This window comes from Grus americana, chromosome 1, assembly GCF_028858705.1.
Source record: "Grus americana isolate bGruAme1 chromosome 1, bGruAme1.mat, whole genome shotgun sequence".
In the NCBI taxonomy this organism is placed as follows: Eukaryota; Metazoa; Chordata; class Aves; order Gruiformes; family Gruidae; genus Grus; species Grus americana.
In genome coordinates, this window is record NC_072852.1 from 14,468,208 (window position 1) to 14,495,540 (window position 27,333).

The 27,333-nt window shown below is 40.2% G+C and overlaps 1 protein-coding gene across 1 annotated transcript in view; it reads right to left on the reverse strand.

The window, feature by feature from the left end:
- RELN (reelin) overlaps positions 1-27,333 on the reverse strand; it is a 296,695-nt gene that overhangs the window by 204,747 nt on the left and 64,615 nt on the right. The window contains exon 3 of the mRNA XM_054839620.1: positions 6,157-6,292. Coding sequence (XP_054695595.1) covers positions 6,157-6,292 — 136 coding nt within the window. The remainder of the gene's footprint in view (positions 1-6,156; positions 6,293-27,333) is intronic.

Here is a 27,333-nt window from a genome sequence, read left to right on the forward strand (position 1 = left end):
AAAAAGAGTGGTAAGAAATATCCTGCTTCACCCTTAGCTTGCAATAAGGAGTAGGAAGAGAAGGGCAGCACTTAACTGAAGCAGGGAGCTGGTGCTTCACAGAACCCCAAAGCCAAGGCTGTCTATACATTAAGGTTTCCATGTGTGTTATGACACGCTCTTCAACTGACTGCAAAGATTGCAAACCATAGCAACAACTAGGATGCTACAAAACAACAATATATTTCATTGTACAATTCTGTTTCATCATAAGAACATGAGGGATAAAAACTTATAAGACCATATAACTGAGTTGAGTGATTATATATAAACACAAGGAACCTAAGGGAACTTAGTTCTGATATTTGCTATTTTCTGTTTACTTTCCAGTTTCAACATCTGTGTGTATTATCATTGTATATAGTGTAAACAGAATTGTGTACTTAATCTTGAAGATAATCCTCCATATTTCTCTCAAACAAATGAAAAAAAACAGTAAACAGTGTCTTAAATGACAGTTTAGCTAAGTGGTTTACCAGGGGAATGTGGTTCCTTCAGACAATATAGCCCTTTCCCACCCTGTCTAGAGGACTAATATAGCAAACCATGTAATCTTCTTGGATGTTTATTCAATATTTCCATAATTATTATCATAGCTTTTCTATAAATGCTTTAAATAGGTAACCAAGCCTCTCAATCACAGTCTTTATATTCTGTAGTGTTTGTACAGCATGATATTTCAAGTTCATACATTAACACAGTTGCCAGTTCCTAGAAACAGGCTTAAACACATGGGCATGAAAAGACCAGTTCTGGAACAGTACTTCAAATTTCCCAGAAAGGAGTGGTATCAGTAGGTGATTATGGGAAGAGGCATATTCTGAGTGAAAAATCACATCTCCTTTCTTGAAAGTTCCTTCCAAGTTTCTTTCAGTAGTTCAGCTGTCTGCCTCAGCATTCAGTCCCAAACTTTTTCCAGAAGCTGTGCTGAGAACCAGTTGCTCGTGCTTCAGGAGAAGCGATGTGCCAGTGCCCTGCCTCATCAACCGCAGCTCTCTTACCTCTGTCTTCACAGGGGCACACTACCACAGCTATTCCTGTCCCTTTTTCACCGTTTGCACCATAAGCTGTGCTAATTACGTGTCAAATAATACACAACTGGGCCTTTTAATACTTTCAAAGACTTCTCAATGTACAGAATTTTAAGATCAGTTGTGATGGGTCACATCTCTTGCATGGGTTATTGGACACTGCCTACAGATCCAGGCAGGCAGCATTACAGACGTCCAGTCCAGCTTTGGTAGGTAGCTTTTAAATAATGCTCTAATGATCAGAAAATGTCTACATAATTACACTGTGCAGAATTAAAATATTGCAAACTGATAAATCTATTTTGAAATCTGTCCACTATTAATAGAGTTATGGTGAATGTATGAACAGGCACGATCAGAATTGTAAGATACCTGTTCAATGACTAGCAAAAATGGCTATATAAAAAACCCCACACCTTATTTTCCAAAGTAATTTCTGTAGCAACCTATTCTATAGCTGGAATTTCTGCCATAAACCATGCTGATTGTCCAAACGCAATATGCTTTTGCAATTTAGGTCACCTTTATCACTTTTACAAACTAGTAAGTTAAGCCATCTATAAAACAACAGGCTTAACAACCTTAGATGTAACCCAGTGTGCCACCCTGCTTGAGAGCCATTATCATCCCCCTGACAGGCTGAGCTTTAACTAGGTTAGTGTGAGCTTAGAGCAGAAATTACAACCAGTGAAACCTAGCTGAAGGATTATGAAAATAATGTTTTGAATATTTGCACACAATCAGAGAAACAACTTGTTAGTGTAGAGGAGGTGGTAAACAGCATTTACAGACCCTGGCAATTTGCTTAGGAGCTCCTGGTGCTCAATACTTGTTTAAAACAGTCCTAAGTTACTGCAAAGAAAACTATTCTGCAATAAATGATGCATTTTAGCTTTTATTTCTTGAGTTCATCTTGACGTACCTATGGTGAAAAAAATACTGAAGGACTACATTGAGGTGTACTACAGGCACATCAGTGGCTTTCTGTTTTTCTGTTAGAAGGGTATTTTATAAAAGGGTGCTTCTAAATATTTATTTATTATTCATAATAAGGTACTTTGACAAAAAAAAATAAAAAGATAAGCAACAGTTTGCACATGGTCACTGTGAAAAAATGGCTATTGCCTGATTTTGCACAGAAGGAGGTTGGCTCCAGCAGCCTTCCCCCATGGAGCACAGGGCTCTGCACCATCCATTGCCCCAGTGAAATTGGGGAGGGAGCTTGCTGAGTGAAATGCTGAGCCAAGGAAAGATGCGTGGCTCCAACAGGCAAAATTATATTCAGATTCAGCAATCGCTGTGTGCAATATCAATAACTGGACTGCATCAAATTGTAGAGGCGAGAAATCTTCCACCAGGGAAGGAAAGAAACCGAGTGCTGTGCTGGCAGCTGCTGTATGAGGTGTGAATCCCAGTTTGCTGCACCACCGCATCTCCCATATTCAGGAATAAGCCCATCTTCCTTGCAGGAGCCCCTTGTAGAACAGACCCCCACATCCCTCCCCACAGTATTCCCAGTTCCCCTCATCCCAGAGGGTGAAAGATTTGCCACCCTCCTTTCCCACAGCAGCAGCAGCAATGCTTCAGGTGTCCATGGCTGGCTGTACTGATAAACCAAACGTGGCCAGGAGCCATCCTCTTGAGCCATGCCTGGGAAATGCAAGGTAGCTGGAAACTGCCAAATTTATTCCAGAAAAATTTCTGGCAGGTTATAGGCAATCATGTTGCAGCAGGCAGGACTCTTGCAGGGAGTGCCCGAACTTACTGGTGTAAATGCTCTACCTGGCTGCTGATTTTTACGAAACTTAGCATCTTGATATCTCAGCCCCTTTGTCACATTTGTTTCATTACCAACGGGTACAAGACTGACAGCATAACCACACAAACCTTGTTTCCTAGGGGTTCAGTCTTTTTCAGGACCAACCTCTAGAATGGCACACCAAAAAGCATCGATGAAGTGAGACGCAATTTTGCCCATGATGTCTACAGGGTCATGGCTTCCCTGTGTCATGTCCATGGTCTCAGTGGAAGCCAGAGCAGGTCAATACTATGTGCAGTTAATAAAAGCTAGCCATGCAGTGACCTTTGGGAGATTTGCCTGGTGACCTTTGTGCAGCTCCTCCTCAGAAGTGTCCAGGGAGAGGTATCAACACTGCAAAGATTGCACCACCAAAGCAGGCGCTAATTAATAACCTTATTATCCATCCCGAGAGAGGTCAAAGACTAATGAGCTGATCTGAATCACAGATGTACTGGCAACAGTGTAGGAAGCTCTTCCTATGTTGTACTGTTGACAGAGTCTAAAAATTCAAGTACCTTTTATAAATATTTTTAATTTATATCAAACTAAACTTAAATTAAAATAAATTTAATTTAAATTCAATTTAACTAGACTGGTAGTTAGTCTCAAGTGATAAAAAATCTTATTTAAGTTAATTATTTGCTGTAGAGGAGCAAATGGAGATGAACTAGGTAGAGTCAACTCTGGAAGTTCTGAAGTCAGACAACTGGGTAAGGCAGACAGACTAACACTGCACCAAAAAAATAGCTTTGTTTACTGCAAATTGTGATTTAGTAGGCAGGAGAAACAACAGCTGAGGCATGAAAGTGTGAGCAGCTGAAGAAAAAACGAGGAGGAGGATGATTAGAGGTAAAACATATTCCTCCTCCTTTCATTTCCTTCAACTGATGGTCACATTTCTCCGAAGTCCTGCAGCCAAGTGTGATGCTGGAGTAAACACCGACTTCAGAGTAGCTGAGCTTTTCCACTCTTGTCTGAATTTGTCTTACAAAACACCAAACTGATATAAACTGCATTGTTTTGCTCATCCTCAAAGACAAATGAGTATCACTCATGGAGCATCCTTATCCCACGGGGTGAGACAGTCTGTAAAGCTGCTGGGCTCGGTGGCGCAGGGTCAGACCTCTCAGCCCTGCCAGTGTTGTGGATAGCAAGGAAAGACAGTTTTTGTGTCTCTGCACCTGGGCTGCTGACATACATACGTGTACATCCATACTGCAAATTACGTAGTCAAGAATAAATTTGGATTTCTGCTACGTATGTTCTGTCACACACTGCAGCATGGCTAAGGACTTTACTAACATAATGCAAACACCACTGGTTTTGAAGAGGTGCTAATGCGCATTATGGCTTGTACAAACAGGGAATTACAGGTTGGACTTCCAAAACTAGTGCTGACCTAATTCTGTTTTCACTGAAGCCAATGATGAACCTTCCATTGATTTCAAGATTGCCATAGAAAATGTCCCTTTAATTTCACTTAAATAGGAATCAGCAGTCATGCTCATATTTGTATTTCTATAGAGCTATTCATCTTCTCTTCTTCAACAATGACAAACGTGAACAAAAAAACCTTAATGCAAAACCATGGACAAAAAAAGCAGTCACGGGAAAATGAATAACTTTATAAACTGACCTCAAAACTCGCAATGGAGGGTCACATCTCATAGAAATAAATACATTCACAGTCACTGTGCAAGCTAGGACCAACAATTATTTCTTAAATATCAGGAAAAACAAAAATCAAAAAAAGGGAGTAAGCAAGAGTATGCAGAGGATTTGCACATCTCATATCTCATTTTTCTCAGGCGGCTCAAAGAACAAAATTTAGCTGCTACAACTTGGTCAACAAAGGAAACTATTTTTAGAGAGGAATTAAAGGAAATATAAATTTCACAGATTTTCCACAGAAAAAACACAGCTGACAGATTTCCTCAAGGTATATACAACTATTTTATGAGGCTAACTTTTCTGACACAGAATTAAGTAAAACAGTGTCAGTAATTCCTCAAATATTTAATCAAATTTGACTTTTGTCAAATAGTGAACGGGAATACTGGTACTTTGTAGAAGTTAATGAGAAACAAATACATTCTCAGAAGTTAGTTACCACTCATCAAAACTGTTTTTTTCTCAATTTACTGTTAGACATTTGGAAGAAAAAGTGAGCTAATAAAGAATGTACTGTAATGGTACAGAAAAATGTGCATTATGTAGGAAAAGGGAAATATCAAAGCCACAGATCAGTCAGTCAACAGGTACTGTGTAGCAACTTATGCTCTCAGAGAAGGCAGTCACTCACTTTTTACTTTTTACAACATGTTAAACAGTGAAACAACCGGGTTATGTGGGGCACTTACCTGCAGCTTCCCAGTACAGATAGGAAGGGAAGGAGGATTTGTTTTGACAAACAGGACAGTCACAGGAACACAGAAAAGGTCTCACACTGAAATGTTGCAGCTGTTCACTTATCCAGTTAGGGAGTAGGCTGACTGGTTTTCTATGAATGGGTCAAACTTGAAATATTTCCTACTTTCAATTCCACTCTAGGTGTATTTTCTCTCTCAGATCTGATCTACCAAATTTTGGGACAAATAATTGGAAATTACTTTAAGGTAAAATATAGTAATATATATTGTAATAATTCATGTTAAGCTGTGTACTTCATTGGCACTTTATATGGTACTAAATCATCAAATGATGACTTAGGTCTTTAAAACAAATTAAAAAAACCCTACCAACCCGTAAGAAAAATCTCTTGTTTTTTTCCAGGTCGTAAACTAGCTGAATTAAGAAGTTAAATGTGTTTATTATTAGGAACAGTAAATACTTGAGTATGACTACTCTCAAATACTTGTATTTTATGTTGATGCTTACCTCTGAGTGATGTATTAAATGTATTAAAAAATCTTATTAAATGCAACAGATAAAAAATTAGGTCAATGCAAGTGTACTGTATACTTAAAGGATCAATGATACAATTAATACCTAAGAGGAATCAATTTCTATTGACATGCTAGGCTTGATGCACTTGTACATTATTTCTCTGATGGCTTGCTACATTACAAAACACTATCTCCTTCTGACATGCTTTGAAATATAAAGTCCTAATATGCACAGAAACTCTTCAGCCAGGAAGAACTCAATATTCTTACTTCTTATTAAAGTCTGCACTTTGCAGGACTAACTCCTAGATCCAGACATAAGGTCCTAGTGCAAGCAGGTTAGATCATTTAATTATCTCCAAAGTACGTATCTTCTCATAGGCATTGAGTGTATACATACATGAAGTTGACACAGCCCGTCCCCGCAGGTGGAGCGATCCAAACAAAACTGAGATTTGTAGTCGGGAGATGGCTCACGTGTGACGCAACCACGCTGCACATAAACTGGTTTCCAAACTGGTGGTCAGACATAATTCCTATGAGAAAGACACGGGGAAAGACAAACAGTAACACATGTTAATGGCTCATTGCAAGGTGCTAACAGACCGAGAAATACATCTGCCATGTGTTTCATCGTGGCAGCATGGAATGAAAAAAACCCCAAAGATTATGCCACTGAGTAATTAGAATTAATGCCAATGAAAACATTGGAGCTGGCCTTTGCTTGAGCCAAGGCTGACTTTGTATTTACTGCAAGGCTCCACATATTTACTACCGTTATCCTTCATGAGACCAATACCAGCGGAATTATTTGCATTTTTAAAGGAGGAGTTGGATCACAGCTGCTGTAAATCAATGTTATTCCATTACCTGATTTACACCCATTACAGATCTAAAAGAAAATAAAACCTGAAAGAAAAAATGCAATGTTTTAACAAGCAAAATGAAGCTTTTAGAGAAAGGTGTCATCTTTTAATAGACAGGCACATCTATTTGGAAAAAAGCAGATGAGCTTTGGATTCATGAAACTCTTCTTCTGATCTGAAATAAAAGCAGCAACATTCAGCAGTTTTACCAGTATACATTCCTTTGATTTTTTTTTTAATCAGTCTCTAATACACGGATGAATGTAAATGTCATCTATTAATCCCTCCCTCTGGAATTCACTGCAGTTCACCATTAGACAAAAGAAATGTATTTTTTAACAAAACCCAATATCAGACAGCAATCTTCTCCCCCTCAGAGCCCTTCTGTAGTTTCCTACAAATTAGTGCAAACTTGGTTGTTTGTTTAACACCCTTCGGCTTAAAGTAAGGCAATCTTACTTGAGGGGATTACTACACCTTTAATCCTAGTACATTAAATGGTAAATGTCAAAACTGTTCTTTTGAATGCGCTTATCAGAAGGAAATGCCTTGTTCCAGGTTACTTCAAATAGTGAACCTCCAGTTCAGAAAATAGTACCATGGGTGAAACATTGCTAATAGGATCAAAAGGAAAAGCACACGGTAGCAGGTACATCCGGGCTCAGCAAGGTCACTGTTAGCTGTTAGGTGACTGTATCGCAGAAAGTTTATAGTGGTTGGTATTTCTTATATTTACTTGTTGCAATTCAAACAACAACAGAGAAACAAACCCCATCTCTGCCTCTCAGAATCTTCTATAATTGCTTTTGACGCCAATTCTTCTGAAATGTGAACCCCCAGCAATTTCTCTTAACCCCTCACCGATGCAGAGGTGGAAGGAGTTTGCAAGGGAGAGGTTTCCACCAAGGAGGGGGGCGAATCCTTTCCGATGCAGACAGGCTGCTCCACCCGGTGCCTCTCCAGGGACTGCCACGCCAGCAGCACGGTGCGGGGACGGGGGCTGTCTCACAAGCAAACCATGCAAACCGGTTAGCAGTTTATAGATCAAAAGCAACACCTGAAATCCCATTCAGGCACCGGTGAGGATCACACACTATAGCTGAGGGTTATATATGTTATTTAGCCTGAGAGCTATTAAATTCTAAACCAGCTTCATTTTTTTGGGGGGGGAGAAATGAAGCCGCAGTGAGTTTAAGTCATCTGTCCCAGGAATGACAGGAGGCAGTGGGTGATGGCAGTGATGCCTGGATCTTTTACAAATGACCACAACCTTCTCACTCAGGGTTTTTCCGATTAATTCCCCACTGAAGCACACACACGAGGTCTTCCATCATTCACGCAGTTACATCCTTCAGCTCAAATCCGCGAGCGATGCTAAAGCCCATTGGGTCAGGAAGGCCACAGAGATGGGTCAGGATCACCTGGGTGGGACCTCTTTTCTGGAGAGTGGCTGTAGTGAAATCCAAGGAGATGGTATTTTATTGACTCTTGTTTAGTGCAGGACACTAGATGCAGATGAGGTTTGGCCATCTCTCGCCACCCTGCACTGCCATTTTAAGTCTTTATTTGCCTTCCTTGGCTAATTGGGAGGAGTGGTATTAACACCCACAAAGAAAACCGCTTGACTGGTGCCCAGGCTCACTGCCCTGGTCCCACTGCTGAAGTCTATCCAGTGGTGCCCTGCTGAGCCAGATGTTTCCAAAAATACGCCCAGAGAGATCCCTTGCAGGGCGAGTTGTATTCAGGCAACTGCTTTGCTTTGCTGAGGGGGGTACCTCTGCTTCTTTCCCAAAGTTGTGGGTCGTCCCTCTCTCTCTGAAGTCTGCGCTAAAGCCAGTGACTTCAGTGACGTGGGAGAGGGTCTCTGGGACTGACGCAGAACACCAGCTCTCATCTGTCATCATCCCTGGCTGCACAATGGGAAACAGAGCCAGCTACAGGCTTTAGCAGGTTAATTAAATAACAGATACTGTCAAGGGAGAAACTGCAACAGCCCTTCAGTTTGAAGAAATCCCCCTTTCTTCAGAGCCAGCCAAATACAAGGGAGGACAAAGACTGCCCTAACCACATCCCCCAGCCGGGGAACAGGCGCACCAGCTTGGGAAATGTGACCGCTTCCCTCCTTGGCAGCAACTTGTGAGTTAATGAATTCCCTAGGTTTCAGGCAGTAGACTGCAAAAATGTGTCTAATACATCAAACACATACAACATCTGTGGAGAATTTCTTTTTCCTTTGATTTACAGTTTTAAAAAAAGAACAACTTCGCAGTGACTAGAATAAATTCTAAACAATGAAAAAACAACTCATTCACTTTTTTGCAGAAAAAAAGTCAATGAATTACACAGAATATTCAAAATTGCAATTTTATCATTTTATCATCATTTTATCTTTATATTTTATTAATAATTTATTGTGATAATTTTTACAATAAAAACAACCACTCCTCATCTGCTGGATCTTTACTGGGTACATCAACTCCATTTTAGAGTTCAGAGTCTTCAGAACATTTCACAAAAATTAAGTACTGAAACTTCAGTGAGTGAAAAAGTGATATTAAAAAAAAAACCTTCTTGATGCTTAAACCTCAAAGTTTCATACTGAAAAGGTGAACATAAAAATCATAAAAATGCCAAAAATGGAGCAATGCCATTGATACCAAGAACTCACTAAATTAACGATAAAGAATGTTATCTCCCACTTTTGCTTCCAGTCTTTTTGCAGCCTCCTGCTATGGAAGACAACTCCTCCCTTCTCCTCCGTCCCCTCTCCAACCCAGCAGGCTGCTTCCCAGACTGAGCATTTGCCCCATAACAAATCCAAGGACAAATGTGAAACAACTTTCTGCTGAAAAAATAAAAAAAAAAATTAATACGAGACAAGCCTTATTATATAGCAGCTTTCAGAACAAAATTGTACCCTGTATGTACCTCAGACAGCTTCAAAGCCAGAGTGTGCCTTCATTTAAGGTGCTTGGCTCAGGTCGATATTGTTCTACAGGCATCCCCTGGCATGTCCTGTTGACCAGCGTGACTATATATGTTCAAGTCTAGTGTTTACAAAAGAATAATCTTAAGGTAAAAATCTTAAGATCTGTCTGTATAAAAGTCTATAAACACTTTCGCAAATAATCAAGCGTTTCCATGTGACTTATTGAATACTGAAATGCTCAAAGGTTTGTGACACTGCACATCCACAGCTTTAAAACGTGCCACGTGCAAAGATGCCGTTAACATCTCTCTGAACTCCTCTTCCCTTGTTTTTTACAGTGTGCGCTCATCATACCGACGTGTGTCAGACATCTGCACTTCCTAGATTCTCCATCCCCTAAAATTTCTGAGGCTTTAGGAGTCTCAGTATAATCATTCAAATCCCAGACATGCTTTGTACCTGCCAACAGCACTGCTAGGAGATGAACTAGACATGCTCAGTCCCTCTCAACATTTAACTCAGTAGCTGTTTTTGTTGTGCAGACTTTTAAAAATGTGCTTAGCCCTATTCAATGCACTATCTATAGTCACTGAATCAAAGAACTTCTGTGTGAAGAGGTAGATTTCAAGAGATAGATTAAATACAAGAAATCCAGGGATAGAGAAAAATTATTGAATGGAAAATCTTAGGTAAAGTCAGATGACAAATTCATAGCTTCAATCTTTTCATGTGGAAAATTATTTTATTGATAATCAGAATCGCTAGTAGGGGTGTAGCAGCTAACGCAGGAAAATATTTTGCCTCTTTTATAAGATGGCATACAGGAAGGTGAGCAAGATGTGAAGATGCTGTTTAAGTGGTCCATAAATGGCCAAGCACAAGTGCAGTTCCTGAACTCCTTATTACTTTCACCTTGTTGTGTGGCTTCTCCAAAAGAGAGAGCTGTAGCAGACAGGAACTGTTCTCCAAGCTGGGCCCCTGGAAGCCAAAAGACGATCTTTTCTACTGGTGGAGCTTGGGAAGCATCTAATGGTGCAGATAAATGCAGTAAGGTTTACATCATTTTCTGCTTTCTAAGTCTGAGACATGTGGATCTGCAATAGTCCTGACTTAGACTTGGTAACTACGTAATGTTCCTTATTACAACATGACATATCCTCCTTAATTATCCTCCTTAGAAAGCAGTTTCCTAAACCAGAACTTCATACAAGGAGCTTGTCTGCATATCAAGGTCCTCGGTAAATCCTTCATCAAGGCTGTCTCAATAGACTTTCCAGCACTGAACCAGATGGTAGGTTGCCTACCATTTCCTATGTATTCTATTAATTGAGTATGACATTAAAGGAGAGGGTTAATGTTAAATACAGGTGTAAAATGAATGACCACATTTTGCTTTTTCTGCCTTTAAACTGATTGCCTGCGACGTGCTTCCATTTTCAAAGTTATGCATGAGTGACAGCAAAATGCCAAACATAAAATATTGATGAAATACCAAGAAAATAAAGCTGTAAGTAACCAAATCGCTCTGGGACCTTTGGAAAAGTAATCTTTCCTGATTAGTAGATAATAAATTTAAGTCAGAAACAGACAATTTCAAATTAGATTTTGCATTATATAACCATGAAGTACCTAGTCCTAGGAACAGTCTTTTCCCTTAGGATACAGAGCTGGGGACCTGTGTTCTCCACCCAGGCTCTAGCATCTCGAAGGGTGATCCATAAACCACAAGCTAAGCACGGGTCTGCCTGGTGTTTCGAAGCCGGGAGTGATGCAGATGGGACCCTGCCAGAATGCACCTCCTGTGCTGAATCCCGTGCTAAAGGGGCCAAACCAGAGCCTCCAGCTTGCTTCTCCCCTACAGCACCAGGGACTTGTTCTGAGAGGGGATGTAGGACAATGCATTTTTTTCAACATGGAGAGATTCTGGCACATTTTTAATAATAATCTATCATTTAAAGCAATTACCATGACAGAGGGCTTATGCCTACAGTCTCTTCTTCCCAGAAGCACACCCTCCCTGTGAAGTTGAAGATTAATTGTATATAGAGGTCCCTCCACTCTCCTGTTGCGTATAAGACCGCACTGCTCTGATGCAAGAGTGCTGGGACAAGTGACATAGTTTGGTGGCTTCTAACAAGGAGCCTGGCTTTTTAGTAAAGTCCCTGTAGGACAGGTCTCCAGGACCACCACAGAACCAGGGTTCTCCTGCAAGTTAAGGGAAAGCCACGTGCCTCTCCACGTCCTTTGAGGAGCAACAGAGGCTGTGGCACACTTGGGCCTGTAGCTGGCAAGACCTGAATTCACAAAAATCCACGTGCAGGCCCTAAGGAAGTTTTTAGGCTAAAATCTATTCATTGAATGTATATAGACACCAAGCACATTTTACAGCTGCTGGAGCTGCAGCTTTCAGATGACATTTTCAGAGCTGGGCACCTCCTTTTGTCCTAGGTCTCTCTGGATGTTTAAAGGGCCTTTTTGATCCTTACCTGCAAACACACGTAAAAATGAAATACGTGTTTTCCCTGAATGCTATAGCAAGTGAAATAATGGTTTATTTTTAGTTGCTGGAACAATATTTCAGCAACATCCTTAAACTGTTATGAACCCCTTTCAGGACTCTGAAATGAAAGTATTAAAATTCTGTGGAGAACTAGTGGTAGGAAGAAAATCAAGTTTCTTTCTGTTTGTGGTTTTTCTAAAGAAAAAAAACAGGTATATGTTTAAGAAAAACATCAGTAGTCTGCGTTAAAAAGGACTATTGGGAGTAAAGAAATATCTGGGGCTGGTAGCTATAATCTCTAAAACATGAACACAAATGTGCCATTATGAGTTTACGCAGTTTCTACTCAGGCAAGTGGCCAGTTAAAGGCAACTGAATTACCCGGCCAAGTTCCTGTCAAAGTGAGGGAAGGTGCAGAATCTGGCCCTAAGTGCACTGCACTCACCTAGCTAAAATATGCTGTTGCTGATTGATTTGGGGGGGGCATGATTTCATTCTGCTTCACAGGAAAACACATTCTTGTTTGATAGAATGTAACAGACGGCTAAAGCACTTGGTGGCCCTTGTAATCAATTAAGGGTCAGGATGGTTTGATAAATTATTAAACAGTATGAAGAAAGAAAAGACCAGCAACCGTCAGATACATTCTTCCACCCAGCAATATATTACCATTATCTTTCTTGAAGCCATGTGTTTGTTTCACTATTATTATTACTGCTTCATTATTAAATAATAGATCCTTTCAGCATATGCAATGTTGGGAAAAATACCATCCGTGGGCTAATAAGAACAGTAGAAAAAGAACGGATAAGTGTATAACAACTTAATAAAGTCTGTCACTAAAATCCATATCTTCTTTTGTGGTCAGAAGCCAACTAGAGCCTGAATACAGCGATCTGATTCCTATGGGGTACAGCTGAGCTGAAGTGACTCAGTATGGGCTTTATAACCTTTTGCTACGTATGTAAAATTTAAATGTGTTTTCTTTATAGTTCTGAAAACAACAGTTTATTGCAAGTTCACATTTGAACTACATTCACAGTTCGGGATCGAGGTATGAAGCAGATCAGGTTAGGGCATTTAGGTGCTAACAAGAGCAGTGCTTTATGTTCACATTTTTTGAATACTTACTGAAGCGAGCACTTCACTAGAAACACAGGTTTGCAGGAATGAACCCCTAATGTACAGATTTACAAAAATTTTCTCTGAAAGATACAATATTTTTTTGCTTAATCTCTCTTTTAACTATTTACTTTTAAGGGATTGTTAAAACTTTTGAGCAGCCTTTTGTTAGAACCCACTTAGGGGCATAATTTCATCTCAGGGATTTATGAGTGCCGGTCTCATTAAACCTAACAGGAGTTACACATATGGAAATTGTGGTGCACGGGGAGGAGGATATCCCCTTTCATTTGCATAATTCCCCAAGACACTGAATGAGCCCCTTGTGTAGTGTGCGATATGGCTGCGCGAGTCAGGGGGGTGGGGGTGGTGAGACCCCGGTCTGCAGCGTCTTGGTGGGTTTAGCGTGGCCATTGTCAGGAAGGATGAGAGGACAATTTACAGCTGAAGCCTAAGTGCTCCATAGAGAGCAACACGGTACTAAGTGCTCCAAGGCAAGTAGATTTAGTAACAGTAAACAGGGACCAGCAGTAATATAAATAGAAAATGCTAATAAGCTAAATAAGCTACTGTGTTGCTGAAATATAGAGGAAGAAAAAAATATCTTTTCAAAGGCTTGAGCCAAAATCTATTTTAAATGTTTTCCTAACAGCCCCAGCATGTTTTATAATAGCAACTTTTATATTTTTCTTTATAGAAACCTGCTAGGCTGGTACCTTCAATCTGTACCAGCTTTTTGTAGGTCTATTTTAGCAATGTATTCCAGTTTACTCTCTTGCAGTAAAGCAGCTGTCCCTGGTTTGTATTCACTTTTTTTTTTTTTTTGACTGCTGTTGTATTTGGCTTGCGAGTGTCTCATCCATATGAGCAACTCCTGTACAACTTCCCAAAATTATTGCATTGTTCTGAATCTTTCCACTTCGCAAACCTTAATACGTGTCCCAGGAGCCAAACATCAGACACACCGCTTGATAGGTTTTGTACCAGTGACAAATGTGACAAAGGACCACCCTGTTATCACACCAGACATCTGCTCCCACCGGACTCATTCTCAGGGCCAGCAGTAACCACATCCTTCTCCTTACAGCAGTGACAATTCACCAAGGCAGCTCCGGAGCCCCTGGAATTGCCCCGAATTTACTTTGGTAAAGGTAAAACTGCAAACCAGCAGTCTTAACTGACAAAACTCTGCTGACCTGCTCACTTAAACGGGGCCGTGAACCAGCCAAACCTCCCTGCTCACTGGCAAAAGTAACATCAAATGAAACATTGCCGTGCCACAGCTAGAAAACACCCACGCAGCCCAGTGAAAATGTAACTGCCCAACACGCATCTGATGGGAGCTAGAGAGCATCCGTTCCTAGGCAGTAGCCTCCAAAGTTGTTTTTTTAATTAACTCTTCAGCCCAGACTCTAGCTGCGCGGGGCCGAGTGGTTTGCATAGTGACAACACCCCTGCTTTGGCTGCGCTGGCTTTGGTGACACATCCCAATAGCCTGTTTGCTCCTCTATAGCCTAGTATGACTAATTGGGATAATGGCTTCAAGGTTTTACCTACAAAACCCTAAGTCTCTTTTTAATTTATTTTAAATGAACTTAATGGTTTCTGGCAGCAGTCTGCCTTCTAACGCATTTCCTCTGTTCTGATCCTCTGCCCGTGGACATGTTTTGCATTTGCCCACATTGCCGTCACCGCCTCAGTCACTGAAGGACACGCTCAGCTCCTGGTATCTCCTTGCACTGTCCCTAAGTACACTTTATATCTCTGTTATCGACATCATTGGTGAACTGTCATGTTTTAAAATTGATGGTTTCCTCCAAAGCAAATTAAGTCAGTCAAACCAATCAATAAGGATAACTATATAATGAAACCAGAGGGACTTCTATGGAAATCTTTTCCAGGTGGAGTATTTATCATTTACAGACGTCTCTTCTTGTTTTGGAGTGATGTTGTTATGCAAGTTCTTCTGTCGTATTCCCCAATTCCTTATTTCAGATGATCTGAAAGTCAACTTGAAACCCTGTATTGTGTACAAAAGCCACGGTGTGTCCTTCACCAGCGCTGGCTGCAACATCTCCACAGAACCGGGGGCAGGAGGCAGTTTCTATCCAGAGGAGCGGTCCTGGAGGTGGTCCAGGTCTCCTGACCCCCTCCCTCCCTACAGCTCAACTTACAGCAGCCTCAGCGATGCCTGCATTCAGCTGAGCTGCGTAAGGTCTCCTACAGCCCCACGTCCCCTCGCTGGGACACCAAAGTGACCTGCGGCGTGGCCAGTCCCACAGCCTCTGGGAGATTTTTGGAGCAGTGGTGTCTTATAAAAGCCTTTCCTATCTGCTTAGCAAAGGCTGCGTGCAGGAGCTACGTGTCTGCGAGGGAAAAGCCAGCTGTGGCAATGACAGAGTACGGTTTTGTCTTCATACATTTAAACATGGCCAACCACTACAACATGTGCAATTTGTAAACACTAGTTTCTGTAACGCTGTGTTCAGCAGTGAAGACATTTGCACTTTTCAGTGGTTGACACCAGTGGTGCAGGAGCACTGGTTTGCCTTTTGAGAGCTGAGTAAAGAGTTAAAAAATCCTCAAGATTCATAAACATAAAAGCTAGAACTGTAAGTAAAGCTGCTTAATGGGCACCACGGTCAACCCCAGCCTCTGCAAAGGGATGAAGGGAGCTGAGAAATCACCGAACAAGTTGGTGGGAGAGGTAAGGGAGAAGTGTGGGAGGAAAAATGGTTTTGTAGGTTGAATGGAGGAATTTCAATTAAAATTGCCAATCTCCAGGAGTTCTTTTTTTTCTCAACTCTGCTGAGATTCAACACTGCTGGCTAAAACCCCCAAGTATCTCTGTCCACATTAGCGGGTGGAAGGAAGCACAGTCCTGCACACCACCTGCATGCTCCACAGATGTTCTGATGTATTAAGATCAAAACTGCTGGATGTGCCTCTTCTATAATCACAAATCTATTACATGTACAGTGTATATAGCATAGGAGAACTGAACTGGGCATGCTCTGGCGCACAGACTGGCAGGGGTGAGAAAGCTTTGGGGCTTGGGGCACCCCAGTGAAGGGTGAGCATGTGCTCAGGCAGGTGCTGTGTACCACAGCGAGATGGGCGATGGGGGGAGGCTGGAGGTGACAGCCAGCGTGGCTGTGACAGCGGGCTGAGACCAGTGGTGGCCACCAGCATCCAACTGGCTCCCACCAGGGTGATACCCTGGCTATGCAGTGTCACCTCGCTGTCACCAGGGAGATGTATGGGGGGGACAAAGGCAAAGTTTTGATATTTGGGGATTCTGTAAAGCTGGAGTTTGAAAATCAAAGTGTTTCCCTGATACACACTGCTCACGCTTTCTTTCATCACTAAAGCAGAAATATCAGCTGTGATTTGCAGACTTCTGTGGTATTTTTGGCAATAAAGAAAAATTCCTTATCTACGAACACCCAAACAGTTGTTTTAATTCTTTATTTTTCTACAATTATTGCAGGAAAAAAATAGAAGACTGGAAGCTGACCACTGAGAAGTTTGGCAGTTGTTCCCTTCCTTTTGTGAAATGGGCAATAATTTACTTTGCCTCCTGTTCTATCTTAAAAACTGCAATGATCCCACTCTTCTTTGAAACTTCATGCTGCATCTTCCCCACTAATCATCAACGGACTATAATGTCGAGAGTATTTCACTAAGCAGTAACTAAAGAGAAGAGCAGCATGCCCTGCAGTCTGAATTTCTGCGTGCTGGAAGCAGAATGGTACCCATGAAGAATAAAACTCCTCAGAAAACACGTTACAGGCTAAGAAACATGAACAGCAGCAAAACTTCCAGGAAACAAAACCTAAACACAAAACTTCACACACCAAAATAAACAAGAATAATCACAGCCAACAAGCCCAGAGGGAGAGCAAATTATTTTACTCATTCATTTCCATATTACTACTTTTAACTCTAGTGAGAAAAAAATCACTCGAGAAAAAATCTGGTGCAATGCCTCCCAGCCATATGGTATATATTAAGACATACATACCACAGACAGAAAATTGTAACACTGCACTTTCATTTCTATCTGACAACACATACTGTCAGTTGAGAGTCGCAAAAAAGCAGAGAAGAAAGTAATTCTGCATTTCATTCCTTTGCCTGAAACTTACTTCTAGACAAAACACGATCAATCCCAAATATGCGAGAGCACTTCCAGATCAGGTATAAGGAAAGCAAATAAAAGCAAGCTACCAAGAACAGTAACCCTCTTGTAAACTATCAGTCAATGTAACCAATAAATTTGGGGGAAAAGACTGCTGTTATTGAAGTCTTTGTCCTCGAAAGAGCACTTTATGACTAAATCTTAAAGGCCAATCTTCTGCTGTCATTTAGTATTCAATACAAGATCTTAAAATATTGTCCTGGGAACGCTGTAACAAAGCTGCCGTTGGGTCGGCGCAGCGGCAGGGCTGAGCTGTGTCCCCCAGACCGGCGCACGTTGCTCCCGTCCAAGCTGCACACGCTCGGGCAAGCTGCAGCCCCCTTTGGGGTTGGTGTCCTATGCACTTAAGGGGAAAAAATTCAAACAGAAAACAATATTGACATCTGAAGCCTAGTCAGCGTTCATGTGATAGCAGCTAAGGCCACAATGTGGGCAAAAATTAAGTGTGCTACAGAAATAGGGTGCAGGGAGCCTCCGCTACACGACCTCCAAACCAACCCATAGCTTTGCTGGAAAGAAGAAAGCTTTACCCAGAGCTATGGCAATATGAGGACAAACCCAAGCAAACGATCACCTGTAAGAGTTCTGAGATGCTTTGCAGGATCTGGGACAGAAGTGGAGAAAACCATCTGGGCTCCAGGCTGTGACATGCGGGGGGTGAGTGGGAGCGGAGCATCCTGGGTGCTCCTGCTGCTGCTGGGGGTCTTCGAAGTACATGCTTGAATTTAGTCTTAAAACTTGCCTGGTTCAGTTCCTTGAATGAACGCTTAGCTGAAAGCCTGCTTCTCCCAGCAAACAACCCCCACTGTGACTGTAGTAGGATAAATGTTCCAAGATTTTACTGCAGTTTTAAAAAGGGTTTAAAAAATATAATAAGTCAAAGTAACACCCAGGGGACTTACACTAGGGAGCGGCAGTCCCATTAACATATAAAGAGAAGGCTTAAAATATAAAGATCAAAACATGGCTCTGCTTTTTGGCCTGCTAATCTACCCTTAACAAGAAAAACAGTTTAAAGAGCCGCCATCCTACAGCGAAGTTCCTCCCTTCATTATTGTTTTGCAATAAAACAAAATCAATAGAAAAATGTGGGGGTCAGAAAAGGAGAAATTTGACTTTCCATTTCTAGATCTCAACTACATTTTTTCTTGTTTAAAGCAGATTAGCAGTTCAGAAAATGAGCAGGTTTCCTAATTTACATTAATCTCAGCCCTGCCATGTATCCTAAATGAGATGTTTTCTTGCTAGGACTTCCAGATACTTTGCAGTTGTAACTTTGCTGTCTCACACTATAACATCAGCTCTCACAAATATCAGCCCTTGTCCACATGACCATGTTCTCTATACTGATGGTTTTCTTGGAAGGCATCTGTGAATTTATGAATGGTGTTAGTGCTTCTGGATCTTGTTCCCCATTCATAGCGAAACTAGTATGTTACCGAGAGGATATTTTTGGTAAATAATATGCTTTCCAAATCTGAGTAGATTAAGGAGTTTCCAACTGATCTATAAATATGGGTCAAATATGCCAGATAGTTTGATCTGGAAAAAGGCGGAGCCGAAAGCTGGCCAACAGAGTATTATTTAGTGCAGTGGTCAAATCATCATTGAGGAAGGAGACCATATTGAATAAACTGCTTCTTGAGTAGATTGAAGCCTACTTTCATACGAGTGAATCCAAATGGCAACAGAGCCATTCTGGAGAGAGGCTGAAGACAGTGCCGTGGTGGCCTCCTGGGGAAGGTGCTCTGTGTCTACAAGCAAGCAAAGACTTGGAGGAGCGGGGAATGCTCCTATGTCCCGCTTCCACAAAAAACATTCATGATAGAACATTCACATTCACTAATTGTGGTTGTAATGAATTTTATATACTCCATGCTTATAACACTGCCTGGTCTTTATTTTGCAGTTTATCTCAATGAATCACCATATTTCACTTTGAAATAATTTCCATAATTAGTTTTGCATCTATTTTTCATGCAAATATTTTGAAATGCCAGCAGTGCACAACTAGAGCTGCAGATTGTTCTGGCAATATGTCAAAAGCTCAAGGGCTGCCAATACTCTGCATATAGGTGTATAAAGGATTTTTTGGGAGATACATTCAAGTTATTATGACTTACACAGCTCTATGCAGTGTAGTATAGGGTACAGATAGCTCTTTGGATTACATCTAAGCTTAAAATAGATAGCCATAGGGAAATAATAATAATGGAAAGACCATGCAATATTATCTTCCAACTTTTGACTGCTTCTTTTTTTTACCTTGTTCCTTCTTAAATGATACATTTTAAAAGATTTTGAAATAGTAAATAAAGGAAATAAAGCATTTTATCACATACAAATACACAGACCCTCACACTGTGTGACCTAAGTCCAGATCTGTCTAACCCATACCAGCAACTTCCACCACTTGAAATGTCTTACCATTAAGTTTGGCTATGCTGCAATCACTCCTGTGAATAATTAGGCTCATGGGGGCATCTCCAAATTAGCTTTAAGCTGCTTAAGTCAGCTCCTGATAAGAATATGTAAAGTTGTAAAACTTTTACAAAAACTGAGTAAACACTTGAGCAGTCAGCCCCTGATAACTCCCACGGGTATGGTCCAGACCACTTGAACCTACACTTCAGATGCTTAATGAGCCAGTCCTCGCACAGTAAATGATTATGCTCCTATTACAAACAACATGGAGAGATAGGTGCCTGTGATGGGCTCCACAGAAGGCTACCTATAACTTATGTCCCATTCAGTTGCACAAAAACTTCAAGCATTGCTCGATAATAAGGATACAAAAAATTAACATATGCAACAAAAAGAGACTGTGATTCCCCTTAGGTAGCCCTACAATATAGCTATTTCCAGGAAAATGAAGGAAAGATATTTTTCTTGCTAGCAGGCACCTTTTTTTGCACTGACTATCAAAAAAAGATTCTCGTTAAGGACCACAGTCTATGAGCCAAAACAAATTCCCAGTATTCACTGCAGATGTGTCATTCAGAGATTTTAACTCTGTTTAATTCTACTCACTCTGTGCAAATGGCAATTTTCAGAGACGTGTAACGTGGGTGGATTGTTTTAGGAGAATCATACCATTAGGGATAGCTACCTCAGTAAATTTAATTTACTTTTGAAGTAGGAAAAAAGTAAGAGTTACTGAAAGGTTGTTTAAAGAAGAACATTAAGGACAGCAAAAAAAGGCTGAAGTGAAGAGAGGTCATGATAAATTTCTGAATATTGGTGGGTGAGGCAGGTTGTTTATGGTGCTCACTCTGGGGTGCTCTGAAATCATGAAGGTAAGAAAAGATGCTATATTAGTATAGGAAAGTTGAAAATAATCTTCAAGACAAATACCTTATGAAACAAACTAATCTTTGCTGCTGAAGAGGATCATTTTAATGTGATGTATTATTCATAAAAATGAATGTATGGCTATATTCAAAGCTGAGCCTGAAATGCCTCAGAGCATCTGGACAAGAAAGTAATATTTAAATAACTGCATCTCTACAAGTATAGTTGTAGATATAAGTGAGCTTCATATCAGTATAGGTCTTCTTACAGGGAAAATGAATCAGCTAGTACAGTATGAGATATCTTTATCCTGTTAGAATTGGATCTCCGCTAGAGAATATATCAGTTTGATCACAGCTTCCTTCCTAGAGCTCCTGTTGTTACAATAATACATTTTTTTTGTGCATAAAATACGTCTTATATTCCAGTATATCATAGAAAACCTTATTTTAGAGTTTCTGAGACTTCTGTTGAGATAAGATTTCCTGAAGGAAAACCTTTCTTTGGTCTGATAATCTAAGCAGGAGTAGCAGTACTTCTGCTTTCAGGCTTATGTTTTTCCCATGGAGCTTTACTGAGCTATGATGTGGTCATGCGGTTCTTCCCTATAACTACTCAAAGAAAGAACATCCCATTCTTCTCTCCTTCCTGAAGAACCACACAGATTGTGTTACATTAAATTAAAAAATGCAGTTATGCCACATATTGCAGCACATTCCAGGAATGTTGACCATGAATTGAAAGCTGACTTACAAACTTTCATGCATTTTGTACCAACCATTAGTTCTAACTCCCCTATACCAAACATCTGAGTTCTTGGATTAATTTTTCACAAGGAAGAAGCAGATACACTTTGATTTGAACAGCTTCATCTCTGATAGTTCCTCTGTTCTCATGCCTACTTCTCCCTCACTCCCACTGCTTCAGCAAACCTCCTTCCTCTCAACCTCTCCACCATCCTGTTCTTCCCACTCTATCTGCTTCCACGCTTTCTGCAGACCTCAAATACCCCTGTTCAGATCTGCTCTACAGCCCATCCCTTCACCCTATTTCCTCAAATGACAATCCTCACTACAGAACTGCAGAACAGAGCTATCTTCGCTTTCCTTCTTGAAAAGAAGTGGACCGAAGAAAATATCAGCTAATTCCAAAGCAGCTCATGAAATTCAGTGTACAGTGGTCAGATGTTTCTCTGTCACTGATCTCCTCAAAATGGTGTACTCAGAAAATCCAAGACCTCCTGTACATACCTGTCAAGTACTCGAGACTTCTGGGACTAAAATGACCCGCAGATAGTGAAAAATATCCTTTCATTGCAATGTGCCATTGCCAAAAGAGCACTCCTCTACATCGTGCAGCTATTTGGCTGAAAATGAAATCTGCAGACTTTCAGTTTGGTTCATGACAATTGTTGATTCCCTTTGTTTCATTCCCATTATTTTAAGAGCCTTGATGTTTTCAGTGTCATCTAAACATAACTGGTCTATGTTGTAATTAAACTTTGATCGAATTTTTAATGGGATCTCAGAGGAAAACAGTATTTGACTAACATGTATTATTCTGCATGTATTAATCAAGTGAATTCTTGTTGAACTGCCTGAATTTCACATAATAACTACTTTTCCCCATTGTTAATTAGCAGAGCAGGAAAATGATAGAATCTGTTTTCACTGAAATAATACTTTTGTATCCAGAATATTCTGAAACTTTTTATTTCAGTTGTCAACTCTGATTCACTCAGTTTCAGAATACCATTTTTAGCCTTTTCTGAAGCACTTAAAAATGGAATATCCCTATATTCAAAAATAGTCCAAAACAAGATCAAACCATACATTTATGGCATTAAGTGCTTGAATCACTTAGGCCAGCTGTCCCTTATAAATCACCATTAAATAGCACTTTAGCGAGTATTGCTCTTAGTCAGTATTTTCATCAGTAATCTGGAAGCACGTCTGAAATCACCATCTGCGACACTTTCTGAATCATACAAATATTGGCCAAGTGGGAACAAATCTTGAGTCAAGCTAGTCATATGGAATATGGTAAACAGAGGCTTTGGTAAACCAAGTCTACCTTAAAACCAGAGGAAAACAAAACAGACCCCCCACAGACCTGTAGGGGCAAGGAATTGAGACTACAAGAATACCTGTTGCTGGGGTTCACATTTTCAGAAGGAAGCTGAAAATTGTTCCAGTCTGGAGAAAAGCTAATATGCCTTATACCTTCTGCTTAGATATAAAAACATATTCCTTACGCTAAAAACTTAGTGTTCAATCTTTATAGGTTATAATTTATTTCTTGAAACTGAGAAGTGATTTGATTTCAGTACACAAAGAAAATATCACCTAATAATGGACTTTCACACACAGCATAAAAGACATATCAAGAAACAGCTCCTGGAAGTTCAAACGAGGCACATTAAAATTAGAAATTAGGCACCTTTTTAAACAGAGTATGATTAACAGCTGGAAAAAAGTACACAAAGTGGATTCTTTTCCTCTTGTAGAAAGTGTAAGGTCATGCACTTTAGATAATAACAAGACTACTTTCAGCTATAAGCTAGAAATGACTGAGGAGGAGAAAGCTCAATGTACGTTAGTCAATCACAGTCTGACAATGAGCTACCGATGTGAAAAAAGGGAAACACTGCCCTAGAATGTATCAGCTCAATTATTTCTAGTAATGATGGGGGGAGTATTAGTATGGTCCTGGTAAAGCATTGCTAAGACATCACTTCAATTATTGTGCGTAATTATGAACGCTTGTGTTCAAAAAAGATTAACTTAGGCTGGAGCAGCTGCAGAGAAGGACTACTAGGATGATGAGAAGAATGTAAAATATGTCATAAAAGGAGACAGAAAAAGCTTGTCTTGTTTAGAGAGAGGATGACTGTTATCACTAAATATAACAGGGTTGTAAAGGAGCTGTTTAAGCCAAAGGACAATCACAGTGTAAGAACAAAGGGTGGAAACTGGACTTGAATAAATTTACTGTAATTTAGATCCTTTTTAATCACTAGGCAAAAGAAGCATTGAAACAATTTTGCAATAGGAATTTGGGAGATAAATGACTCTAACCAGCTTTAAGACAGAGCTTCAATCCACAGACGTTTAAGCTACAGCATCTTTGCCATGGCTCCTGCAGCACCAGGGACCAGAGCCAAACCGAAAGGTCCCCTCCTGGGGACGGTTCACCGGCACCACAGGGGTCAGGCACCAAAATGGGCCAATCACCCCCAAACTGCAGGGACTACCGAAACAAGCACTGAGCTTAATTTGTGATCAAACCCTGAAGTTAATACAACTTCTCTCAAAGAAAACAAAACTGTATCTTCTTAGAAGCAGCATAGTTTCCAGGCTCTCTGTAATGTCAGAAATTCACTTTTCCAAACTTGCACTAACCATACATTTATTTTTTTCAAAGCAAAGCTCAAATTGCGCTGAAAATGCCATGGTTAAATGAACTTTTACCAAAGTTCATATACAAATAAGTAGTATTTAGATCAGGCTGCCAAAGATATGAATTACCTGGATATCAAACAAATAGTCACTGTTTCTCTTGTACTTCACGTGAGTAGGAAGCACTGCTTCAGCCACTAAAAGACAGGTTACCACTTATTAACAGTAGTTCAACTTAATGTTGTCTGACTCAATTAAATAAATGTTGCTGCAGGTACCTTTCTTGCTGCATATGAAGTGGTGAAGCAGTGCTTTACTTTAAAGCAATCTAGCTGCATTATGATCATATATTTTCCTCCCCAAACCCCCAGTTTTTTAAAAAAGGTCATTCCATTACATTGGCTTCCTGAAACACTTCAGATTTATTATTTGTCCTCAGGGCACAAAAAATACAAAATCTGCTTATGAAGACTCTAAGCTATTTTCCCTTGATTAGAATAATGTTTAAACTACTTATAGCTTCCCACCATGCTATCAGTTTTTGCTTTCTTGAATGCCATAGCTGCTATAATTAGATTGATAGTTTCTCACTTTGTTATTCTGAAAACTGTAGAACTGTATTTAAAAATACACCTCAAGAAACAATCTACAAATAAAACGGATGAGGATTTAATGCTAAAGTGCAAGTGCCTCTGTGTCTAGAACTATTACTAAATTTTTGTGAAATGAGGTATTTTGTTCATGTGGCTTGTGGAACTCATAAAACCATGCCTACGATTATTTCCCCTGAAAATATCCACTTGACTGTATCCCATTTTTATCAGTTCCATAGTTCATGTTTTTTCTCTGGCGCAAATACTAGCCTTCAAGATGGTTTTTTTTGGTGACAAATAAAGTAGAGGGAATACCATACATTTTCTTTTACTAGTAAAACAAGGAGGAAAATTTTTGTCAATTAAAAAAGACAATGAAAATAAAGATGAAGCAGGATCTTTTGTTATTTGTGGTAGACTGTGATTCATGAAAGTGAACACTAGTTGAATAAGTTTTTAAAATGTTTTGATATACGGGTGGGATTTTTTAAATGGGTGGCATTGGTTTTTGAAGCTATTTATATTTCATTTCATTTCATTTCATTTCATTCATTTATAAAGAAATATCTAGGATAGCCACAGGAGGCTCAAAATAATGCATGCCACAAGATTACAATAGGTAGGACTCAAGAACGTGGACCCTCTCATAACCGGTCGGCAGATGCCTCTGTTGGAAATTGCAATTTAATTCAGTTAAAAATTAAATGCTTTCCGAGCCATTTACTAGGGACTGGAATTCAGCCTTTAAATACACATGGGAAACCATCAAAAGTGAGTCAGTAAAACAACGCATGAAAAGCCACTTGTCCTGGCGAGACTCTTCTACACCAGCTTTTGAGAAAGCACTTCAGAGGGTTTGCAATAGCACGAATTCCACAGCCAGCATAAACTCAGATTGTGTTAACAGTAACTTTTCCTCCTTTTTTTTCCCCTGTGCCAGCAAGGTGACATTAAATAGAATTTTACTTCAATTAATTTACTTATTAAATAAAAAAGTTGCTTCCTGCAATTTTTAAGCTATGCTTAAAGGAAACCATAGCTGCACTTCAGCTGTTCCCAAGGCTGAACTATGAAGTGGTTTGTTACCAAAACCAGACAATACCCTGAGTCTCTGAAGGAAAAAAGCCAGGGTGGGACTCGGCTCCAGACAGACACAATGCAGACGTGCCGGTGCGTGAACAAGGGGTCTTGGCTCCTCGCAGCCAGTGGAAGTCTGATCAGCCCAGGACGTGGGACACTCGTGTGCCTTAGGACACTAATTCCCTACATGCCACCGGCTGCATCAACTGCACGGTGATATCTAAAGACACCTGAGATGCTTGAGGCATCCAGAAGATACAAGACCTAACGGGGACCCACGTCCTCCTCTGGCAGGTGCTGGAAGGTGAGCGATGGCTGCGGGAACCTCAACTTGCTCCAGGTGTCCAGGTATGGGCAGCTGAATCTGGCCCTAGACTGAGCGTAAGGGGGCTGCAGTGGATATTCCTACTCTGAGATGTGTGAATGCACATCCTGGCCCAGCTGGCATTTTTAAATCTCTTTAGTTTTTGCTTGAGACTGTAATTAGGCAGTATCCACCTTCCTAAAGACAAGGATGGACAGGAAGAGATGAGGAATTCATATTTTGTTTTGCAAACAGTTTATCTCAGAAGACAAAATACTGTATTTCCTTCTTAAATGTAAAAATCTGTATTTCAGTGATTGCTTTACACTCAAATAAATCTAAGTTGGAACTATATCAAAATTCCCCAAGTCATTTTTCAGAAATACACAATTTCAATCTCCATACTTTACTGACAAATATTGATGTTATAAAGCTCAGTCACAGAAAAGCCAAAGAAAATTAACCAGTGGTAAGCTGACCTTACTTTGTCTTTGAGGAAGGAATAGGAAGGGCTCTTACTGGAGAGTCAGAGTTTTGTTAGCATTTTACTTAAAGGACAAATACCACCGTCCATTTCTTCTGGCTGGTTTGTAAATTTATGCTTTGGATATTAATTAAAGTAAATTTACCAGATGGAAATTCTCTGCTATGGGCCAGAGACTCTATGCCACTGAATTCCCTGTATTAAACTTTTAACATTGTCATAACCTACCTGAAGTAGACACCGTTTTTCCCATGGACTATTGCACACTTCTAGTAAACTTTATACAACTCTTATGACAGATGAGATCTTTAAAGCTAGTTTTCTAAGAAACATCCCAATCAATGAAATTTAAAATGCTTCATATGCTATTAAATCAAAATCCTGTGTAACCAAATGTTCTACTTTACGAAGTCCCTCAGTTTCTATGAGCCAATCTGTCCCACCCCTACGAGTTCACTGAATCTAGCTTTTTTTCCATGTGAAGTGACTACACCTTCTTTGAGCGTACCTATATAACCACAAACTTACAAAGCTTCAGGGACAGTCCAGTTTAACCCTATGGCTTCCATGGTTAATCAGCTCACCAACGCACTGCTCCATTTGCCCTGAAGAATGGTATGTATTTTGTACATCATCTATCCTTCCTACCAAGCGCAGCTACAGCTCCCTTCAGCTTTTGCTTTTTCCCACAAAATTGCCCCCCCAGCCAGTCTAACAATTAATAATATGACATACCATAGTGTAATAGTGTATAGTTGACCTTTCAACGTTTGCATTGCCGATGCTTTATACATTTTATAGTCTAACAT